Genomic DNA, 23,262 nt, shown 5'->3' on the forward strand with positions numbered 1-23,262 from the left:
TGCGAAATTCGAAAATTGAAGTTCGTATCTTGCCGTCCCGCTAACGCTTTATTTTTAAAAACGAGTCAGAGAAATGGTATACTCTATCATACGAGATACGAACTTCGATTTTTGATTCGTAGTAGCCCCCCTGTCAACGTCATCTGTGACAAGCTAAGGCATAGATGAGTGTGTATAGCTATGGTCCAAGACATAACGCCTCTGCTTCTGTTATACATTGGTTATTCTATTCATGATGTCAGTGAGGATGTCAGTGTTGATCTTCATTTGTGGCGTTATCTGGGAAAAGGTACCTTGTTGTCGGTATTGAGTTATTGATATCCCCATAATCTACATACATTTAGCTATCGAACCATGTAAGAAACATGCATGTAAGTTTAATAGATATTTTAAAAAAAATGTTGAAGCTCAAAAGCCAGAAAAGATGATTATGAGAAAATTGAATTCAAACTTATACACACCCAATAAAAGTATGTTGTTCAGTATTGCCAGATGTCAGGAGCCTTTACCTCTTAATATTTTTTATTCACGGTGGCCACACCTTAATTGTTTTAAACTACCGACATCCGAATAACCGCTCCCCTCCACTTTTTCGATAACAAAACCAGCTGACTCGTCAGCTGGAGCGCCATTCATTCTCTATATTTTAATATTATTTTAAGAATTTGAATTGTAACAGCCGTTACGCTGCCCAAACTTTACAAGCTTTCCTTCAAACCGTAGTTTTTAAATTTAACGTAAGCTCAGTGCTGCTGCTGAAGCCTCCCTGCACCCCTGCGCTGATCTGAAGGCTAAGTACGACACCAGAGGTAAGAGTTAACAGTGATTCCGGAGGAGCTGAAGACTTCGAGCCAACGGTGCCCGTTACCGACGCCCTAAGATCCTGCCCTGCAGCAGACGAGGAGTTCTCAGGTGAGAGCTTTCTACAGCAGCTATTCTTTCGCGTGCTTTTTCCATTTTATTTATTAATTTGTCGCGGGACGCCATATTTTGCTTCCGGCACGTTCCTTCACCATCCCGACTTTCCTCTCGTTGCTCTTTCGAAATTTCTATACAGTCCACTTCCCCTTTCTCGCACATTTTTTGGTCTTCGAACCGAATATTTTGATAAGTGACCTTTTTTCGTCGTTTTTCGGTGTCACTTGTTGAAAGTTCGTTTGGTGTAACTATCCTTTAAAAATTCCTTAACCTTTGTCGGGTAAGCAAAATATTGCGTCAATAAGTTGGCGGAAGGTTTGTAAAGTTCGTTACAAAATTGTCGTTAGGGTCGGATAAATTATAGGCTGGTAACCCTCATATATTGTCGTTGGAAGCGGTTACTGGTCTGTAGTATTCCTTCCCGTTTTTTCGTTGTCGTTGGGTTCGGTAGGAAATAGACTAACAGCCCTCATTTATTTTATTTTCGTTGGAGACCGTTGTTAGTCCATATTTCAAATACCTTCCCGTTATTTTTAGTATATTTACTTTAAATAAGAATTTTTCGTTGTCGTTGGGTCAGGTACACAATAGACTAACAACCCTCATTTATTTATTTTTCGTTGGAGACCGTTGTTAGTCCATATTCCAAATACCTTCCGTTATTTTTAGTATATTTACTTTAAATAATAATTTTTCGTTGTCGTTGGGTCGGGTACACAAGAGACTAACAACCCTCATTTATTTCTTTCGTCGTTGAGAGTGGTTGTTAGTTGTTGTTTAAATACCTTCCCGTTATTTTAATTTAGTTACTTTAAACTAAAAATTGTCGCTGTCGTTGGGTCGGGTACACGATAGATTAACAACCCTCATTCTTTTATCGCTTTCGTTTTTTCGTTGAGAGGGTGTTGGTCTGTGGTTATCCTTCCTGTTAATTTTTTCGTTATCGTTAAAAAGGTAGGTCTAATTTAAATTTGCAACCCTCATTTATATTTTGTCGTTGGGAGGGGTTTGCTATATTTAACGTTACCACCTCTTACTATTATTTTCGTTAATTTCGCATTTGCGTATTAAATTACCGGTGGTAGGACCTTGTGCAAGTCCGCCCGGGTTGGGACCACCATCTTATCCGTGAACCTGCCGTGAAATAACAGCGTTCGCGCTGTTGTGTTTCGGTAAAGGGGATAAGACAGCCGGTTTAAATTTAACTAGCACACAGAGGCATTTTATCTGTCCTCAAGGTTGGGTAGCGTATCGAATTTTTCATCAAAATCGGTTGTATTTACGACCCCTCCGGTTCTGTTGGCCCTATTTATTAAACTCCGTTTTTCCGTTCGTTTCCATTTTAATCTCCTGTACATAACCGTTACGGTGCGGTTTGGAGGCGGTTAAGTATATTTTTCGAACTGGTAACATTTATATTTTCCCGTGGCGGTTGTTAGTATATTTCCGTCTACCCGTAGTTATTTTCATGTCGGCGCCATTTTAGTTCGTTGCTGTAGCTGTGTGTAGAAGATTAAATAAATTGAAGTAAACTACTAGACACTGGCAAAATTGTCCTCAAATGGACAGAGCCATATTTTTTTAAATTAACAACAACAACAAATTGAAGTAAAGTAATTCCGTGTGATATTTCGCGTGTGTTTAGAGTGAGAAGTGCGGAAAATGTCGAAAACTCAAGATACAGAGTTGAGAGCTGAATTAGCCGACCCTGCGCGCGTAGCTCGAGACTACGCGTTAATGCGTCTCGAATATTTAGTAGCGGCGAACGATGGTGAGTTGCGATTATGTTCTGATAACGATTTTGAGACAATTTCGGGCGAATATCACAGTGCTATGCGTCAGGTTTTATGTTCTATGCCGTTAAACATGCATCGCGAAGAGTTTCGTACAACGCAGGTATTTGACGCGAATTTGCGAGCCGTTAGAGCGCGTTGGGCTGAGTTGCAATCGGACCGAGCTGTAAAGCCGGTTCAAGAAGCGCCTCCGTCTCACGCTGCTAGACTTCCAAAAATTAACATACGAGACTTTGACGGAAAATTAGAAAATTGGGTGTCGTTCAGACAGTTGTATGAATCATTGATTCATAGGCGCCCGGATTTGGCCGACGTAGAAAAACTGCATTATTTGCTAACAATCGTAAAAAACGAGGCGTATGATTTAATAAAGAATTACCCGCTCACGAACGAGAGTTACGGTGTCGCGTATAGCGCTTTATGTAGGAAATATAATAAGACGCGACAAATCGCGACCGTTTATTTTGAGAAACTCGTGAACTGTGAACCGGTTCGTAGTTCTCGAGACTTAGATCGGGTTATACGGACGTTTACGGAGAATTTAATGATTTTAAATTCGTATAAGCTACCGGACAAAAATTTTATGTTAGTGCACTTGCTGTGGTCGAAACTAGACAAGGCTACTAAGGAACAGTTCGAATTAGAGCATAATTCCGACGGGGTTCCGGACTTTGACGTGTTAGGACAATTTATCGAAAAGAGGCGTCGGGCGCTCGAAAACGTAGGTACGATCTCACCGCCGGCGAACATACCAACGCCAGCCGGGAATAAAACGAATTCTAAACATAAAACGGCTTTCGTGGCCGCTGCTGTGTCATGCGCGGTATGCAAGGGGTCGCACCATATCCTAACCTGTCCAACGTTTTTAAAATATAGTCCGGGTGACCGGTTCACATTCGCTAAACAGAGTAGACTTTGTATCTTATGCTTGTCGAGAGCGCACTCCGTGAAGCGTTGTCGCTCGAAGCAGCGATGTGAACACTGTCGGTACTCGCATCATACTCTGTTGCATTTTCATAAACCGGAGCAACCTAGCATTATGAATAAATCGGCTGGGGCGGCTGACGAGGCCATCGCCATGGTGGCCGGCCCGGCGACCGGACCCACTTTATTTGCGACTGCCGTAGTTTTGGTCACAGATCGAACCGGTAAACGGGTTCCGGTGCGTGTGCTACTAGACTGCGCTAGCGCTTGCAACTTCATATCGGAACAGTGTGTAAACAGGCTAGGTTTGAAAGCGAGTAAAGCGAAGCACATTGTTAGCGGTATAGGCCAGGCGCTAGCGGAACCTAGTGGGACTTTGTCGTGTACTATTTCATCCAATACTGATGAACATAATAGTACATTTTCGTTCGAGGCATATGTTTTGCCGACTATATGTTCCGACATGCCAACCGGACATATTAAACCATCGTCGTGGTTAACGAATAGAGACCTGGCCTTCGCGGACCCGTGTTGGAATGAACCGGGTCCGATCGACATGCTGCTAGGTGTTGACGTGTTCGCATCATCGTTACGTCCAGGATTGATCCAGGGTGACCCGGGTCAGCCCACGGTTATCAAAACCATATTCGGTTGGATCGTGATGGGTGGTGGCGCATTGGATATTTCTCGTCCTCGTCGTGGCAGTTGTCATGTCACTACAAAAATCACAGAAAACCTATCGTTAGATGACTCCATTCGGAGGTTTGGGAGTTGGAGGACGTTCACACCTCGACCAATGTCCTTCTATCGAAAAATGACGCATTGTGTGAGCAACATTTTGCCACGAATTATCGTCGTACGGAAGAGGGTAGGTATATTGTTCCACAACCCTTCGCCGACCTTACAAGTAAACCAATTTTCAACGGCTCTCGTGCCATCGCGCTTAAGCGCTTCTCATTGTTGGAAAAGAAGCTTCAGCTAAACTCGGAACTTTCGAAGAGTTATGCGGCATTCATGGAGGATTACGAGGCGTGTGGTCATCTGGAAAGGTGTGACCCTCCGGAAAACGATAGCGGTCATTGTTTTTATATTCCTCATCACGGGATTCTGAGGCTCTCTTCAACTAGTACCCCTCTCCGCGTGGTATTCGACGCCAGCGCCAGGGACGCGCGAAGTATCTCATTAAACGACACATTGCTAGCGGGACCCAAACTACAAAAATTATCTTCCACTTGCTTCTTCGTTTCGGTGGCACGCCGTGGTTTTCACTGCTGATGTAAAGCAGATGTATAGGCAGATATTAGTGTTCCCGGAGGACGCGGAATACCAACGCATCCTTTGGCGTAGATGGAAGCCACCGGAAGCTAGGATCCGGGTCAGTTCTGCCGAAGCTGACGCTTGGCCACGGTCAGCCTCCTCAGTCGATACGGATTCTTATCTCGGTGAGCAAAAACTGGTCCCTCTGGTCGCACGTTCTAGTGAAGAAACCCCATCCGTAATATTGTTGAATAAATTCTCGTCGTTAAAAACTTTAGAACGTGTGGTGGCATACTGCCTACGTTACATCCATAACTTAAAACACCGCTTATCTAAAAATAAGGCCATCACCGGCCCCATAACCCCGGCGGAGGTCACGCGAGCCCTTATGGCTTTAATAAAGTTTTCTCAAATGAATCACTTCTCGTCGGAAATCGAACTTTTGAAAGCTCATAAATTTAATTCTCTATCGAAAACTTTTAAAAAATTATCGCCTTTCGTAGATGATGCGGGCCTCTTGAGGGTGGGCGGTCGCCTATCTCGCGCATTCGTCGACTTCGATATAAAGCACCCGTTGCTTCTACTTCGAGACGACCGTCTAACCGTGCCTTTAATTGAAGAGTACCACCAAAAATTTATGCATCCGGGAGTACAAACGCTTCAAAACTTGCTCGCTAAGAATTTCTGGATACTCTCGCCAAAGCGCGCGATCCGGTCAGTCGTATCGAAATGTTTAAAATGCTTTCGCGTTCGTCCTACAAGCGCGTCTGCACCTTTCATGGGGACCTCCCTTCTTACAGAATTAACGCATTAAAACCGTTCTTAAGCGCCGCCGTCGACTACGGCGGACCTTTCGACGTATCTCTCGGTCGTGGGCGGGGAAATAAAACGTACAAAGCGTACATTTGCGTCTTTGTATGCACAGCTACTAAGGCCGTTCATGCAGAACTCGCCACCGAACTTACGACAGAAGCGTTCCTCGCCGCACTAAGACGTTCCGTAGCACGCCGCGGACACTGCCGCAAACTAGTTTCCGATCAAGGAAAAAAAATGCATCAAGATTTCTGGGCAAGGTGGTCCCAAGAATACATGCATACGCTGCAGCAGCGAATGAAATGGCACGATAGGCAGGTTGCCCTAGAAAAGGCGCACTAGTCCTTGTCCTTAACGAACAAACCAGCCCCATGAAGTGGCCTTTAGCTCGCATCGTAGATACCCATCCTGGAGCTGACGGCATAGTGCGCGTCGTGACCGTGCGCACCGCTTGCGGTCTTTATAAACGACCAGTCGTAAAGCTTTGCCCCCTGCCTACCTAACTCCATCGCTACTACCGCTCGTAGTAATCCTACTTTCCATCTCTTTATTTACTTTTTATTTATTTTTATCGTTTAACCTAGTTAAAATACAGCGTATTTTGGTGGCGGAAATGTTCAGTATTGCCAGATGTCAGGAGCCTTTACCTCTTAATATTTTTTATTCACGGTGGCCACACCTTAATTGTTTTAAACTACCGACATCCGAATAACCGCTCCCCTCCACTTTTTCGATAACAAAACCAGCTGACTCGTCAGCTGGAGCGCCATTCATTCTCTATATTTTAATATTATTTTAAGAATTTGAATTGTAACAGCCGTTACGCTGCCCAAACTTTACAAGCTTTCCTTCAAACCGTAGTTTTTAAATTTAACGTAAGCTCAGTGCTGCTGCTGAAGCCTCCCTGCACCCCTGCGCTGATCTGAAGGCTAAGTACGACACCAGAGGTAAGAGTTAACAGTGATTCCGGAGGAGCTGAAGACTTCGAGCCAACGGTGCCCGTTACCGACGCCCTAAGATCCTGCCCTGCAGCAGACGAGGAGTTCTCAGGTGAGAGCTTTCTACAGCAGCTATTCTTTCGCGTGCTTTTTTCATTTTATTTATTAATTTGTCGCGGGACGCCATATTTTGCTTCCGGCACGTTCCTTCACCATCCCGACTTTCCTCTCGTTGCTCTTTCGAAATTTCTATACAGTCCACTTCCCCTTTCTCGCACATATGTTATTGTTGGAAGTTACATAGATGACATGCTATTTGAGGAGAAGATTGTACGGGCTTTCAGGTTTCAAGAACAATTTTGTAATTGGACAACGGTTTTCTTATAGTTTACCTAACCAAAGTGCATAAAGTAAAAAAAAAAGGTTGATGGATTTTTTACATTTTTTTCTATTTATATAGTATATTTCCTTTGGATTTTATTTAAGGAAAAAATATTATGCGTAATTGGACACTAAATAAGAACTACTCCGTTTTGAATTAACGTTGTTTATTATATAAAAAAAAATACATTAACAAAAATAACTTTGTTGTTTACAAATGTAATTAAACAGTCAAAAACAACAAACTTTTATATTTAGTACGCTAAAACTTAGCCAAATGAGACCAAATTAACTCAACAAATCTTAAAAAACTAGTTTTTTCAATCTCAAAATTCAAGGTAAAGTTTAGTAAAAAGTTGGTACAATCACTATATATTTTCTAAAAGGTACCTTATCGTCAGTGGTAAAATATTTAGTGATTATGAAGTGATATCATTTGAAAACAACTAATAACTTACGATTAATTTTAATAGTCTTAATTTAAGAACACTGTAGTATTAAAACTCTTACCAAATACCTATAATTTTGTCTCAACACACTAAATGATTAACGTATTTGAAAAGGTACCTTATTGTCGGTCGTAAAATGTTTAGTGACATAGTTAAGAATAAGATCTAAAAAAATGCTTTTGATTTGTAGTTTTAACTATTAATCGTTATTATTATTACTATAAATCAACCTCTAAAGACCAGCAGGTGGTAGGACCTTGTGCAAGGTCCGCCCGGATTGCTACCACCATCTTGCTCGCTAATCCTGCCGTGAAGCAGTGCTTGCATTGTTGTGTTTCGGCGTGGAGAGTAAGACAGCCGGTGAAATTACTGGCATTTGAGGTATCCCATCTTAGGCCTCTAGGTTGGCAACGCATCTGCAATCCCCCTGGTGTTGCAGGTGTCTAAGGGCGGTGGTAATCTCTTACCATCAGGTGACCCACTTGCTCGTTTGCCATCCAGTCGAATAAAAAAAAGACAAATTGGCGTAAATCGTCAATAAGGCCTTATCACACTAGCGATTCGCGGGAGAGTTAAAAGCGAGGCAAGCGAGGCGCGGCGAGCGTATAACGATTTCGCCGCACGCGCGCAACGATGTCGCTGCTGCGAGCGCATGGCGAGTTCGCTGCTTTAGCGTCAAAAACGCCATATTGTAGACTTTCGTATAATAAATAGGGCGTCTTCGGCGCTAACGCAGCGAACTCGCAGCGACATCGTTGCGCGCTCGCGGCGATATCGTTTCATGCTCGCGGTGAAATCGTTACGCTCTCGAAGCGAACTCGCTGCGCGCTCACCTCGCTTTCAACTCGCCCGCAAATCGCTAGTGTAATAAGGGTCTAACTGGCTACTGCCTAATGGTGGCCAGTTATTGATGATTTACCTTACTCTAATTAAACGCATTTTATGATGATTCTTGACGTTTTTTACGCGCACCGCAATGGGCCCGCGTGGGACCTAATGCCCAAGCTCTCTCATTCTGAGAGGAGGCCTGTGTCCAGCAGTGGGACGTATATGCTAGGATGATGATGATGATGATGACGCTCCGACAAAGTGCCGACGTCCAACACGTCTTCCAAACCGATACCGAGCGCACAGAAAGCATTCAAGAGCGGCACCGACAATAAGGTACCTTTCTTACTAAACTTTAAGGGATGTTTTAACTCATAAAAAATCGATTTAAAAACTTATGTCTCTGTCAAATTAAAATTTAGACCCTGCTTATTAATATAGAGTAAAAAAAGAAAAAATGATTTTTTTCGACATTTTACTTCAAGCGCGATTATCTCGGAAACTAGAACCGACAACAAGGTACCTTTTACCAGATAGCGCCACATTTATATATATTTAATATAAGAGATTAGTATTTTACTAAAATAATTAACACATAGTCACATTCAAATAAAAAAAATGTTATACCTACACTCGAAGAACTTCAGTCACCAACATAGCTGTAAAAATATGCAAGTTGAAGTGGCAATGGGCGGGCTATCGCTCAAACAGATAACCGTTGGGGGAGAAAAGTTCATGAGTGGCGACCGAGAACCGGAAGACGAAGCGTTGACTGACGATGACGACATCGTGAAAATTGCGGCTAACCGGTGGATGCAAGTGGCAAGTTATCGTTAATGAGGGCTATCGTTTTTTGTCTCACTAGATGGCGCACTGTTGCGTGAGGTTTTTAAGTATGGCTTTCAAAGTCTGTTATTACGGGCGTGAAAACAACGTTTAGATTAAAATCATATTTATTACATCTTAAAACCATACCATAAAAATATCGAGCATGCCACAGTGTTGCATAGTCCCCGTTTTGTTCGGAAAAATGGGAGGACAAAGGTTTCCGAAAGACAATATTGTCTCAAAACACAGACATTCATTGCCCCGGAACGCATATTTGCCATAATTTATTTCAGATATTGCAAAATATTCACAAAATTATTCTAATTATAAATAAACCCGCGTAGTTTACCCAAAAACTATGAGATTTGACATTTCGGAGACCTCACGCTACACTAGCGCCTCTAGTGGCGAATTCATACGCGATAGCCCTCATTGTGACGTTCTAAGGGGAAGGCCTTTGTTCAGCAGTGGATGTCTTCTGGCTCATGAAGATGATGATGATTAGTACCTACACTACACTTTGGTTATTGTCTAGATATAAGTAGGTAATTTATAGGTATTCTAAGGACATTATACTATTTCGGCTACGGTGGCTTGACTCTATTGTTAAACGATTATAGGCTTAGATGTTAAGTCCTTAGTTGGGTGAGTAGGTACCTCATCGATCTTTGTAGCGAACCTTTTTACGGCAACCCAAGTCGGGTAGGTACCATTTACTGGCTTCAGTCAGACCGTCACATTTTAAGTCCAGTGGCCGTATTGTATAAAGCTTCTAATGAAATGGCCACTGTGAAACATTTTTAATTTCTTTTGTGCGCGTGTCGTAGAGCGCATCACTAGCATTGACTGGAGACTACCGATAATGATTATATCGACCTGTGGAAAGCCCTACGACTGTCAAACAAGTACCACAGACTGTAAAATTTAACAGCGCTATACAACGTCAATAATAGGAAACAATAAGAATTGACTGTCTTATCTGTAGCTAGCTACATATTAGTAATCTGTGTGCGGGGCCCAGGCAGTTGCCTATTGGTTGCCTATGTAGGAGCAGCAGTCGGTGTCCTTTCAGAGGTTTATCGTGGATATAATAAAATGAAGACGGATGATTTCTCAGATGAATCAGGATTTATTCAATTACAGCACAGCAACAAAATAACAAGCAGTGAGTCGACGGACGGAAGACGAGATAGAGAGCAGTAGACAACCCATGGTGTTGTCATTACACAAAAGGTCATAAGGCATGCCATGCAATAGAGATAATGCATATCTACATGCCCATTCATTATCAATCTTAACACTTCCGAACTAATGCCGAACACAACAAATTGCATGCTTGATGACTCTACATAGACTCTACATTGACTCTATATAGACTCTACATTAACTCTATATTGACTCTACATCAATCCTACATCGACTCTACATTGACTCTACATCAACACTTTATTGACTCTACACAATGCAAGGTTCAAGTAGGTATACAGTCCAAACCATAAAATAACAACCTATCATGCTAACTTAGCATAAACAAACAATTCATGATGCATGTACACATAATCATAATTAGCAAGGCTTTACACACATTTTATTCATCAATAAACTGTTTCTTCTAGCACTTAATACCTTAGTTAGAGCATCGGCTATCATTCTTTCAGTACTCAGATACTTTACAACCATAAACCCTTTTTGCACTAAATCTTTAATAAAATGAAATCTAACATCAATATGCTTAGTGCGCTTACTTGTGTTCAGTCAGATGCTTAACCTCATCCATCCACGTTCTTCGTGAACTGGGCATACATAACCTGTAGCCATGGCCTGGTCCTCGCTACTCTTGCTCCTGGGCTTCAGTTTCAATTTTAAACAATTTGCCTTCATGTGACCTACTTTCTTGCAGAAGTGACATCTTCCTTCAAATGATCTATTCTTCAAAAGAAATGCAGTGTTGTTCTCAGAGTCAGACTTCCTGTATTCCTCCTGTAATAAGCGGGCTCGGACAACCTCGCTGGACAATTTCTTTGTCATATTTGCGGTCTCCAAATTTGAAACAAGAGAATCATATTCAACAGGCAATCCGCTCAACAATACCTCTGCTACTTCAGTGTCTTCAATTATTTTACCTATATCGGCCAATTGTTGAACAGTTGTCTACTGCTCTCTATCTCGTCTTCCGCCCGTCGACTCACTGCTTGTTATTTTGTTGCTGTGCTGTAATTGAATAAATCCTGATTCATCTGAGAAATCATCCGTCTTCATTTTATTATATCCACGATAAACCTCTGAAAGGACACCGACTGCTGCTCCTACAGCCTACTCTTACTAATGGTTAATCCGGCCCTAGGGGGCTACTACAAAATTCTAAAATCGAAGTTCGTGTCGTGCCGTCACTCTCACTCATATTAATTAATATACGCATTAGTGGGACGGCAAGATAGTTCGAATTTTGCATATCGTTGTACAGCAGGGCTACTACGGAACTCGAAAATCGAAGTTCGTAGCGTACCGTCCCTCTCGCTCTCGTTTTAAAATAGGCAGTATAAGTGTCAGCAGGGCTACTACGAAACCCGAAACGTCAGAGGGACCACACGACACGAACTTCGAGTTTCGAGTTTCGTAGTAGCCCTGCTGCTGCTGGGGACCGAACGACACGAACTTCGATTTTTGAATTTCGCAGTAGCCCTGCTGATTTTAGACAGTAATCCGTTAATTCTCAAACGCATTAGACATTTTCTGCACTATTTTGTTCAACGCACTCGGAAATATAATCGTTTTCACTTCTTTCTGTCACACACATGTCACACAGTACTTCACAGTAACAGTAGGTACCTATAGCTTAAGGGTAGAAAGAGATGATAAATTAGATTACACGTTGCCAACGTGTTATACAATACGATCTGTCGTTTTCCGAAACAAGGCGACTGAACGTGAAAACTAGCTAGAACCTATAATAAATGAATCTATAATAAAAATAAAAGTAGCTGTTGCCCGCGACTTCGTCCGCGTAGAAATATGAAAAATAGTTTACATCCTCTTCTCAGACCTACCGAATATAAGGAGACCCTTCGTTATCCATTATATCGTTTATCCTAAACTCAAATGCCATAACACTTTTGACATAAGATACTTTTGCCATAATGATCTTATGTCCTAATTATCATAAGTCATAATATCACATGTCCTAATACTCTAAATCCCTAATATGTTTTGTACTAATATAGTAAGACATAAAACTTACGAGCAGTAATATTAAAGTCCATAATATTAAATGCCATAACGCCCATAACAGACCACTTGTTGGCAAACAGTGACTTGCGAGCCAGAAAAGTAGATTATTAGGTTGGAACTGAGACCCCAACAGTGACGAACCGGTAACAGAAAAGTACATACCTAAGTTATGTTAAGTTAGGTTAGGTTAGAACTGCGACTCCTACAGAAACGAACCGTAGCCTGAAAAGTAGGTTAGGTTAGGTTAGAACTGCGACCCCAGCAGAAACGAATCGACGAGTTATTATGGCAAAAGATCATTATGACAAAAGTTGTTATGGATTTTGAAATGAGTGCAAAAAAGCATAAGGAATCAATATTAGGACAAAATTATTATAGCATTTACATTATGGCAAACGTTATAATGGCAAAAGATCATTATGACAAAAGTTGTTATGGATTTTGAAAGTAGGACAAAAGATATTATGGATTCCAATATAGACCCACCGAATATACACAAAAAAAAACAAAAATCGGTCAAGCCGTTTCGAAGGAGTTTGGTCACAAACAGTTTTGACCCGAGAATTTAATAAGTACCTATATACCTATTAGATTACTGACTTTACTGAATTTACTGATTCAAATAGGTAAACTAAAACTTTAAATTCGTTGATTGATTAGTTAACTTTTTGAGCTACCAGTAAGTAAGTATTTAACATCTAATTCTCGTATTCTAGTAGTATAAATAACATAAATGAAACGAAATAAACAACTGATAACCCTATGAACCCATTGTGAGACCAAAAAATACTTTCCACACAATCCTAACCACAAGTGGATTGCTGCTATAGTATATGAATAAGTGTCTCAGGGAAATTTAATTTAAAATATTATCATCATGTCTAACGTAAGTACACATTAACAGTAGTTAGTGCCATTCCTGCAAGTACCTACTTATTTCATCAAATTTGCTTTTGCTATCATACAAATACCTAATTGTCTTCGGTAACCAGGCCAACTAAGAAGATAAGAAATGGGCCGGGTACACTAAGATGGTTTCTTTGCTTTTAAATATTTAATCGATTACATAATTCATCGTAACGCGCTACCACAGAATAAGTAATTGGCGCTACATATACTCCGCTTTAATTTAAGGTTTGAATTAACGGAAATTGTAGCACAAATGGACTAAAAATACCTAATTTATTAGCGTCATTTATTTTTTTACTATGGACGTTCACACAATTTTAAATATATTTCCGTTGTTTCATTTAAAAAAGTATGCAAATTTTACCGTTAAGTTTATCTTAAAATAAATGGAGTATAGGTAAGTTTCATAACGTTTTTATTATTATTAGGGTTCGGTACCTCGAAAGGAAAAACGGAACCCTTATAGGATCACTATTTGTTGTCCGTCCGTCCGTCTGTCAAAACCCTTTTTCTCAGGAACGCGTGGAGGTATTAATCTGAAATTTATATCAAATACTCAGGTTTACTGTCCCTTGGAGCTGTGAAAAAATCAAACTTCTAAACCCACGCAATCAAAAGATATAGCCGTGTATGCCGCAAATTTCAGCAAATTTTCGTAACTCGCAAGGGAATCAAAACCTACAGGGTACTTCCCGTGAACTCAGAATCTTGAAATTTGGTACGAAGCAACGTCTAAAGATAAAGTAAAAATTGCGAAGACCGTAAATTTTTAGTTACATCATATAATAAAAATATTTATACGGAACCTTCGGTGCGCGAGTCGGACTCGCACTTGGCCGGTTTTTTATGCATGAGAGGGCAAAATGATCACCACCACCCATGAGTATACACCAACAACCCCAGGAGAGTCATTGGTCTGTATCCGGCCTTTAAAGAATGTGTAAGCCCTCCTACTTGTTTTACTTGTATACTTAAATGCTTGTCCTAGCCCGATAGGTACCAGCTGTGGGGTGGGTGCTTCTTCGAGGAGCCGTCAGCTGTGCTCCGGCGGCTCAACGACTCCTTGAGCGTAGACTCACGGCTGTACCGAGAGGACATTCGCGGCAGCCGCGCCTGGGCCGACGAGCTACATCGCAGCGGGCACCTCGCCGCAGAAGACCACGGCGATATACAACGAGGATTAGTTGAGGTAAAAATATTGTATAAGAAAAAAAAGTACCAAGTAAGTCCTACCGACTGACGGATAATAATGTAACGTAACACTTACTTAAGTATTGATTTATGTACCTATGCATTTTCAAATTGAGATCTCTTATTTACATAAAAATAAAGAAACGCTAAGGGCTGTTTCACCATCCATTGATTAGTGTTAGCTGACGGTTAAATGTGATGCCGTCTCCGTCTATTCGAACAAAACAAATAGAGACGGCATCACACCTAACCGCCAGTTAACACTAAACAATGGATGGTAAAACAGCCCCTTAATAAGTTAAAACAATAGTTTCAAAAGATATGCGTTTGCTAAGTTTGACATGTAACATATTCGTAATTTTTTTTTTCGTTAGGTTCCAATGAACATTTTCGTATAGTTAGTTGAACCCGGAGAATGATAGAAAAGTGAGTTTGGTGTCTTCGGATGCTACTCCTCATAGTTTGTCTACACAAAATTTGCCGTACTTGTCGTCGTGACGTCATGTAAAAGGAAAGTTTAAGCAACCCGGTGAGAATAGAGTTGTTACAACGCCACGCCAATGGTCCTTAAGTACCTATTTAGCAGTCTATTTACCTACCTGATAATGTTTAAAGGTAGAAAAGGACATCGAGGAGCAGTTATCGAGTACTGGTCGCCTGTTGGACCCTGAAGAAGATATCCACTCTGTGGTGGAGAGCCGACTCGGCGCGCGCGTCGGCGCCGCCGCGCTGCGCCTGCACACGGCGCGCAGCCGCAACGACCAGTCCGCGACCGACACCAGGCTGTGGATGCTGGCCTCTTTGCCAGCACTTGATATTGCTCTGAAACAACTTGTTGAGGTACCTTCGAACTTAATCATAGCTTATCGCTGTACAATCGCACTTTCAGAGTTAAGCTGTCTTAATTCGATTAATCTTATTTTTAAACTAACTCTAGCTGTTTTGTTATTTATTCAAAAGACCTTTCACTTCTCATGCTCGTAAAGTTAGTGTTTATGCTGGATCATCATCATCATCATCCCAGCCTATATACGTCCCACTGCTGGGCACAGGCCTCCTCTCAGAACAAGAGGGCTTGGGCCATAGTTCCCACGCAGGCCCAGTGCGGATTGGGAACTTCACACGCACCATTGAATTGCTTCGCAGGTTTGTGCAGGTTTCCTCACGATGTTTTCCTTCACCGCATAGCTCGTGGTAAATTTCAAATGTAATTCCGCCATGAATTTCGAAAAACTCAGAGGTGCGAGCCGGGGTTTGAACCCACGACCCTCTGCTTAAGAGGCAATAGGTCAAACCATTAGGCCACCACGGCGATGCTGGATCTAGGCGACATAAAATTACTTTTTATGCTCAGTGCATAAAGTAAAATCTTCGTCTAAAACCACAAACAAAAAGTCTCTAATTTTTTTTTATAATTGACTAAAAATCAAAAAACCCGGCCAAGAGCGTATCGGACACGCCCAAAATAGGGTTCCGTAGCCATTACGAAAAAAATAAGTAATATTTTTCTAAGGATTTCGTATTTCATACGGAATCTTCCAAGTTTTGGTATATTCTGAATTTTTTCCAACCACCGTTTTAGATTTTAGAGGGGGGACGACGCTAGATTTTAATGAAAATTTGCACTTTAAAGCTGAATATTTTGCAAACAAATAAGTGAATCGAAAAATTGTTTTAGCAACCCCTTAATGATTTTAAAAGACCTATTCAACGATACTCCACACTACAAGGTTGTATGAGAAAAAAAAATCACCCCCATTTTACGTCTATGGGAGGTAAACAAAAAAATTTTTTTTTAATTTTTATTGTACCATTTTGTCGGCATGGTTTACATACATATTCGTGCAAAATTACAGCTTTCTAGCATTGATAGTCCCTGAGAAAAGCCGCGGACGGACAGACAGACCAGACAGACATGGCGAAACTATAAGGGTTCCGTTATTGCCATTTTGGCTCCGAAACCCTAACAAAATAAAACTAGTAAAATATAATTATATAATAATGCATAGAAATAAAAGGGACATAGAAAGTGACCAATTGTTTCCACTGTTTCTATTTCGTTTCCTCGCAATCTAAGTGAAAAGCAGAGTGTAAAAGTCGAGCATTAAACCCATTTTCCCCTCGACGTGTCTATCCAGACATTCCACGCTAAGTATATGAACAGCTTGGGTAAAATGGCTCGTTGTATGTACAATCTACTATTGTTTCGATTTCATTCTTTCTAGGTTCTTGTAAAACGCGCAAGTGATGAATTGGAAGTTATTGCGCCAGGTTACACTCATCTTCAACGAGCTCAACCAATACGATGGAGTCATTTCCTACTCAGGTATTATATATTATACAATCCATAATTTTTAGGGTTCCGTACCTAAAAAGGTGCCAACGGTAAAGGTGCCCTATTACTGAGACTCCGTTGTCTGTCTGTCTATCCGTCCGTCTGTCACAGAGCTCTATCTCTTGAGTCGTAATAGTCAGACACTTAAATCTTTCACAGATTATAGTACCTATTACTGAGGCCGCTATAACATCAAATACTTACTAAAAACAGATAAGTCAAATAATAAATATTAAAGGGGGGGGGCTCCCATACAACAAACGTGATTGTTTTGCCGTTTTTTGCTTGATATTAATAACAGCAACAGGTAGACGCTTGAATGAAATATTAACAATCTTTAGTTGTATAACCGCTTTAAAAATAAATAAATTAAAATAAAATAAATATTTACTGGGGGCTCCCATACAACACACTTGATTTTTTTGCCGTTTTTTGCTAATGCCTAATGTTGTATAGATAATGGTCCGGAACCCTTCGTGCGCGAGTCCAACTCGTACTTAGCCGGTTTTTTAAATTATGTACTGTGGGCTGGCAATAGCATACTAACCTTGGTTTGGCGACCAGTAACAAACCAGTACCACTACCATGAGTTTACAGCGACCGTACTCGATAGCGACGGCGTAAATTATTTGTATTGTACAGCGCCTCTACAAATAATTTACGCCGTCGCTATCGAGTACGGTCACTGTAAACTCATGGCAGTGGTACAGGGGCCGTATTGCCTAACGTTTCTGACGCTCGCGATCGCAATCAAATGACAGATTTCGCATACAAAAAATATCATTTGATTGCGATCGCGAGCGCCAAAAACTTTAGGCAATACGGCCTCAGAATAGGTGAGTTGAGTACCTAATTAAATACCGAAGATAAAGAGCACAACGTGAGAGGTCACGAAAACCTCCCCTGGCATCAATCTGTATTTTCGGATTGTTAAAAACATAGGATTCTTCGAGGCTAGAGTGTTGTAGTACTTATATACTTATATATATTCCTGTACAAATTATTAAATAACTTAATCGACTGTCCAAATCTTGTTAGTAAAATATCATTTAGATGTCCAAGCTTTCGCACGCGGTCCACTTGCTTGTTTTCAGTCCCTATGATTCGCAAAAGGTATGTAAGAAATGGTTTCCTTGTGAGAGCATGTAACACGTACAATAAAAAATATCATCATATTGATTTGTTCAAACTGAACTACAGTAAATTAATTTGTTTCTACAATGAAAAGTAAATAATTTCGCTGTAATATTTCACTTCAAGTAATATCTATAGTTTTTTAAGCTTTAAGTTTTCTAACTAGTTCCAGATTTCCTCTCTTCTTATGTTTTTGGTTTTTCATTTATTTATTTTATTAATTTAATGTACTACTTCAGAAGGGGAGGAGGTTCTATTTGTTCGACTGTATGATTTTTTGTTTTTACATTCATATTAGGTATAGTGTATGTTTTTATGCATGTTCACCGATTTTTCAGTTACCGATTTTCAAAATTCCTTTTTATTTTGTGTTTTTTAATTTTTATTTGTTTGATTTTTTTTTAATGTTTCTTTCAAAGATTAGCCTTGAATCCTAAGAGCATAAAATGTATAAGCTATTAGTGGAAGCTGTTTTGGCTAATGTATAATTTAAGATGTGATATTTCAACTGTAATAAATTGTGCTGTATGTTTCCCAAAACAATAAAATAAAAATAAAATAAAAAATATGCTTTAACTGGATCAGTACCTAATAAGGTTCACCTTTGGCTCGCTGATCGCTGATCTGTTTATTGGGAAAAGTGCGAGTCGATATTTCGGAGATATGTTATATAGGTATACCTACGTATCTCTAAGAATGTCCAGTGTTAGTTCGCCTCTACTTTAAGCAAACTCTACGCAATATGGGGTCATTTTAGATTGGCTTCAATAATAAATAAAATATTCTTTACACTGTACAACATAGTACTTAATTTACTTTCTGCTGAAATTTTAAATCAAAATGGTTACCTATTGAGTTGATGCGCTTTTGATCTGGGTGTGCGATTTGCCAGTTATGCATGGGCTCTCCGCGACGACGTGGCCCGACTGGAGGAGCAGCACCAGCGTCTGTCGCGGTGCCCGCTCGGCAGCGGTGCGCTGGCGGGCTGCGCGCTGCCCATCGACCGCCCCCGGCTGGCCCGCAGCCTCGGCTTCGACGACATCACGCCTAACTCTATGTTCGCTGTAGCTTCGAGAGATCACATAGGTAACGGCCCGCGTGTTTGCAGGGTATAAGGCTCCAAAAAATCTCGGGTTGGTTGTTTCTTTCTTTATGCGTCGAAAGGATCTGAACCTCAACCTCTTCGACCCATCCGCAATATGCGGTCGAGGAAAATGAATCACTTATCAGGGTGTAACCTTTTCATAATAAGTACATTGTGCTATTATTTCTTTGGCGGATGTATGGGATGTCGAATGATGTTAATAACCATAAAGGTTCCACCGTGGTGTGTGATTCAGTTTACTCGACTACACCTACCTACAACAACAATGAGGGTATCTTTTATCGCTAGATGGCATTAGTATTGATAGGATGTAATATTGTATTTGACTAAATTGAAACTAAACTAAAGAAATATATGTTAAGAAAACACAACAGATAGAAATCTAACTATATAGAGATATACCTGTGTTTTCTGTGCTGCTTACTATGTGTTGGTGTTCAATAAAAGTCAAATTGTCAAAACTCTTAAATGTCAAAACTCTTAATGATTTTTTTGACGATGTATCATGCATTTGCAGCGAAAAGGTTCCACCTTGATACATTATTTGCCTGTACTGTAGTTATATTTACTTTACACCCAAGACAAAGCAAAACATAGAGTTTTAAGCCCTTGAATATAATATCTAATTGAAACATTACAATTTCCAGTGGAGTTTTTAAACTGGGCGTCGTTGTGCGGTTTGCACCTGAGCAGGCTGTCCGAAGATCTGATCATCTACAGTTCGCAAGAATTTGGCATTGTTCGGTTTTCCGATCAGTTCTCCACTGGTTCAAGTCTGATGCCACAGAAGCGAAACCCTGATGGATTGGAGCTGGTGCGAGGGTCCGCAGGCTTGCTGCTCGGCGACAGCTTCGCATTCAGCTGTGTTTTGAAAGGGCTGCCGAGCACCTATAACAAGGACTTGCAATCTGATAAAGAAATATTATTCCGTTCATACGATAGACTGCTTGACTGTCTTAAAGTTACTACTGGTTCCATCAGCACGATGGAGGTAAGCTTTGTTCTTTTTCTTTGTTAGAAGTGAGTATTAAATGAATAAAAAATATGATCCCTCCCTATCTACTTCTTTAATTGATAAGTATGAGTATGAGCTCTGTTCACTTCCAAAAACGTGCTTGCTAGATAAAATCTTAGTGTGCGTAACGACAGAGAGTAAGTGGTAAATTCGTGTTCGTTTTGTGCACACATAGTGCCTAGACATATGTTATTATACATAAACGTGGAGGGAGGGGCGCGCTTACATGAGTAACCAGATCTTATTATAACTTAAATCAACTGTCGCACCATACGTTATTCTTAAAAAAAATATGTCCATCGGAGGACAATTTTGCAGTGTCTAGTACGTTGTACGGTAAAAAAATCACAGTAACGATGACAGCGCGAATCCCATACGTTATCACAGTGATTTCCCTTGACAGCCAATACGTTGTCACACTTGTCACTACAACATTTTCCGTGAAAAGTTTACACATATTTCCATTAGAATTATAACCAGCTTTATAATCGAGCAATGGAATGTTAAATTAGGTATACATCTTAACATCTTTAATAACACTTTATCATCCTAGACCGTCCACGTCCTACTGCTGCGCACAGGCATCCTCTCAGGATGGTTATTAAAACTTATCTGTCTTAGCTATCCAATAATTAGTTCCATCACTCTCCAGGTGGTAGCGTCCCGCGCGCTGGCCTCGCTGGAGCCGGGCATGCTGGCGACGGATCTGGCGCACGCGCTGGTGCGGCGCGGGGTGCCGTTCCGGCGCGCGCACCACCTGTTGGGCGCCGTGCTGCGCCGCGCGCGGGCCCTAGGTCACGACCTGCAGACGCTGCCGTATGCTGAATACGTCGCCATATGGTAAGACACGACACACTCGATATTGCGGATGTACAGTCACCAGCACCAATATCTGACACAACAAGCGTGCATAATATCAGATACGACTCTATATTTCTAGGGCCGGAAGGACGTGTCAGATATTTTTTCACGCTCCGCTGTGGCAGATATTAATGCTGGTGACTGTACGACTTAATAATGACGTATCAGGGAGTGTATTTTTTTTTTTTTATACGACTGGTAAACAAACGAGCAAGTGGGTCTCCTGATGGTAAGAAATCACCATCGCCCATAAACATCTGCAACACCAGGGGTGTTGCAGACGCGCTGCCAACCTAGAGGCCTAAGATGGGATACCTCACGTGCCAGTAATTTCACCGGCTGTCTTACTCTCCACGCCGAAACACAACAATGCAAGCACTGCTGCTTCACGGCAGGATTAGCGAGCAAGATGGTGGTAGCAATCCGGGCGGACCTTGCACAAGGTCCTACCACCTGCAAAATATTATTGTGTATTATTAGATCGTACATTCCGGACCGTACCTATATTCTTAAACTTACATTAACCACATCCTACATAGCGTTCCTTGTTCGCACTCTCGCACACGCAATAGCAACGATAATAGCCCGCATCTCTTTTGCTCGCGCAAATACGAAAATTCATGCGAAATAGTTCCTTGCCTACCTACGGCTAAGGTAGCACCGGCCCCAGCCCTAATCGAGGTCAAACAAGGTTGGTTTTGGCGCCCCATGACATGATCGAACCTCTGCGCCCAGCAAGGCCTTAAAATAACCATTCAATATTCACCTATTACCTACTGATTCTGATGCGATAGTGTTTGGATATGTACAGTCGAGGAAACTATATCACGTACCAGGGTGCGCACCCATTTCATAATCAATTTCGCTAATATTTTTTTTCGGCAAATGTTTGAGACTACATGCCATTAGTAGCAAAAAGGTAAGCTCGTAATTCAGTTGCCTGGATTGTATGTGCAGATTTTAATAAAACTGTTTTCAGTCCAGAATTCGGCACCGAGGAGGAGCTGCGTGGCCTGTTCTCGTGGGAAGCGAGCGTGGAACAGTACTCGAGCGCGGGAGGCACCGCGCGGCAAGCTGTGCTCCAACAACTGGAGACGTTGCAGCACTGGCTACAACGCCACGAAACTACTTGCCCACAGCTCTAATGGCCTATAGATATCAATAATGTCTGTGTTTGTTCAAAAAAATCTTCTTCTCAATCTTGCCATTCTAATTGTTTTGCGAGGAAAATAAATACAGAATTTGATTAACTAGGTGCTAAGTATGCATTTTTTTTACATAAATCTGACCCGCGATTGACCCCTATCTCTCCTGATGAAAAGTGCAGATGAAGCCAAAGTGTATCTCACTTAGGGTTTCTGGTTTCGCAACCTTTTTTTTTCTCGAGTTTCGAGAATTCTCGAGTTTTCTCGTGTTCTCGAGTCTTTTATAAAAACCATGAAATAAAATATTTTTTAATCTGTGATGTTTTTATTGCACCATAATCATAATTTTGTCTTTTTTTCCCCGACTTCCCGGAGGAAGGTTATTTTTTTCGAGCGTAGTATTATGTATGTGTGTGAGTGGGTACCTATGTATGTCCTTTTCTTTGGTTCTCGCTGTACAGTCAAGGTCAAAGATATCGACACGGCCAAAGTTGCAAAAATATGTATATACGACTTTATGCACTTAACATTAAGGCCGTGTATACATATTTTTGCAACTTTGCCCGTGTCGATATCTTTGCCCTTGACTGTACCATAAACGGCTGGACAGCAGGCAATATAAATTTGTGTGGTTATTGAATTTGCCTTCTCTATGTTAAGGTTTTAACGCAGAAAAATGTTTCCCTCCCGCGCGAAGCACACGGTGGCCGATAAAAATTCGGAATTTCTAAGAACATTTTTTTTATTAGAACTAAATATCGGTTATTGTCATTGAGACGCTCGACGATCAACCCAGAGTTCCACAAGCTGATGGCACAGGCTGATGGAATCCCTTGGAAAAAATACATTAGCTGATTGACGTAAAACACTATTTTTTACTTATATTTACTTAGCCTGATTTACACGGGCGCAATTTAATTCTCACCTACGCTTTATCTCTTAATATCGTAACACGTCCCGCCATTACGATCGGACTTGAGTCAACACAAATAGACCAAACCGAGCAAACAAGCTATATGTACAATTGTACATTTAGGTAGAATTAGTCTGATCTAGCGTGCTGTGTGAGGTTCTATTATGATTATGATGTAAAGAAGGATTTAGGACGGATTTTTTGAAATTTCCACGAATTGAGAAGGAAGTTAGCTGGCTGGGGATTAGTCGCATTTACAAGTTAGCTTAAACGTACCTAGTTAAAAATGCGATAAAG

The 23,262-nt window shown here is 41.0% G+C and overlaps 1 protein-coding gene across 4 annotated transcripts; it reads left to right on the forward strand.

Moving 5' to 3' along the window:
* The first annotated feature begins 108 nt into the window (after window positions 1–108).
* Argl (Argininosuccinate lyase) lies at window positions 109–22,367 on the forward strand. 4 transcript variants are annotated; one of them, XM_074087967.1, is made up of 8 exons: window positions 109–289; window positions 14,255–14,449; window positions 15,073–15,297; window positions 16,683–16,783; window positions 18,819–19,012; window positions 19,679–20,022; window positions 20,699–20,886; window positions 21,887–22,367. In XM_074087967.1, exons 1-8 carry the CDS (start codon window positions 233–235, stop codon window positions 22,050–22,052), a joined length of 1,470 nt encoding a protein of 489 aa, XP_073944068.1. In that variant the 5' UTR covers window positions 109–232; the 3' UTR covers window positions 22,053–22,367. The 4 variants fall into 4 exon arrangements, with proteins under 4 accessions (XP_073944068.1, XP_073944066.1, XP_073944070.1 ...); XM_074087965.1 differs by having other exon boundaries at window positions 124–289; window positions 14,255–14,455; XM_074087968.1 differs by lacking the exon at window positions 109–289 and adding an exon at window positions 13,083–13,243 and having other exon boundaries at window positions 14,255–14,455.
* Window positions 22,368–23,262: the final 895 nt, after the last annotated feature.

The sequence above is a fragment of the Choristoneura fumiferana genome, chromosome 5, assembly GCF_025370935.1.
Source record: "Choristoneura fumiferana chromosome 5, NRCan_CFum_1, whole genome shotgun sequence".
In the NCBI taxonomy this organism is placed as follows: domain Eukaryota; kingdom Metazoa; phylum Arthropoda; class Insecta; order Lepidoptera; family Tortricidae; genus Choristoneura; species Choristoneura fumiferana.

Coding starts and splice junctions, on each gene's coding strand:
- Argl (XM_074087965.1), top strand. CDS start 233: ATGATGTCAGTGAGGATGTCAGTGTTGATCTTCATTTGTGGCGTTATC. Junction 15,298..16,682: donor CTCTGAAACAACTTGTTGAG/GTACCTTCGAAC, acceptor CATTCTTTCTAG/GTTCTTGTAAAACGCGCAAG. Junction 19,013..19,678: donor AGCTTCGAGAGATCACATAG/GTAACGGCCCGC, acceptor TACAATTTCCAG/TGGAGTTTTTAAACTGGGCG.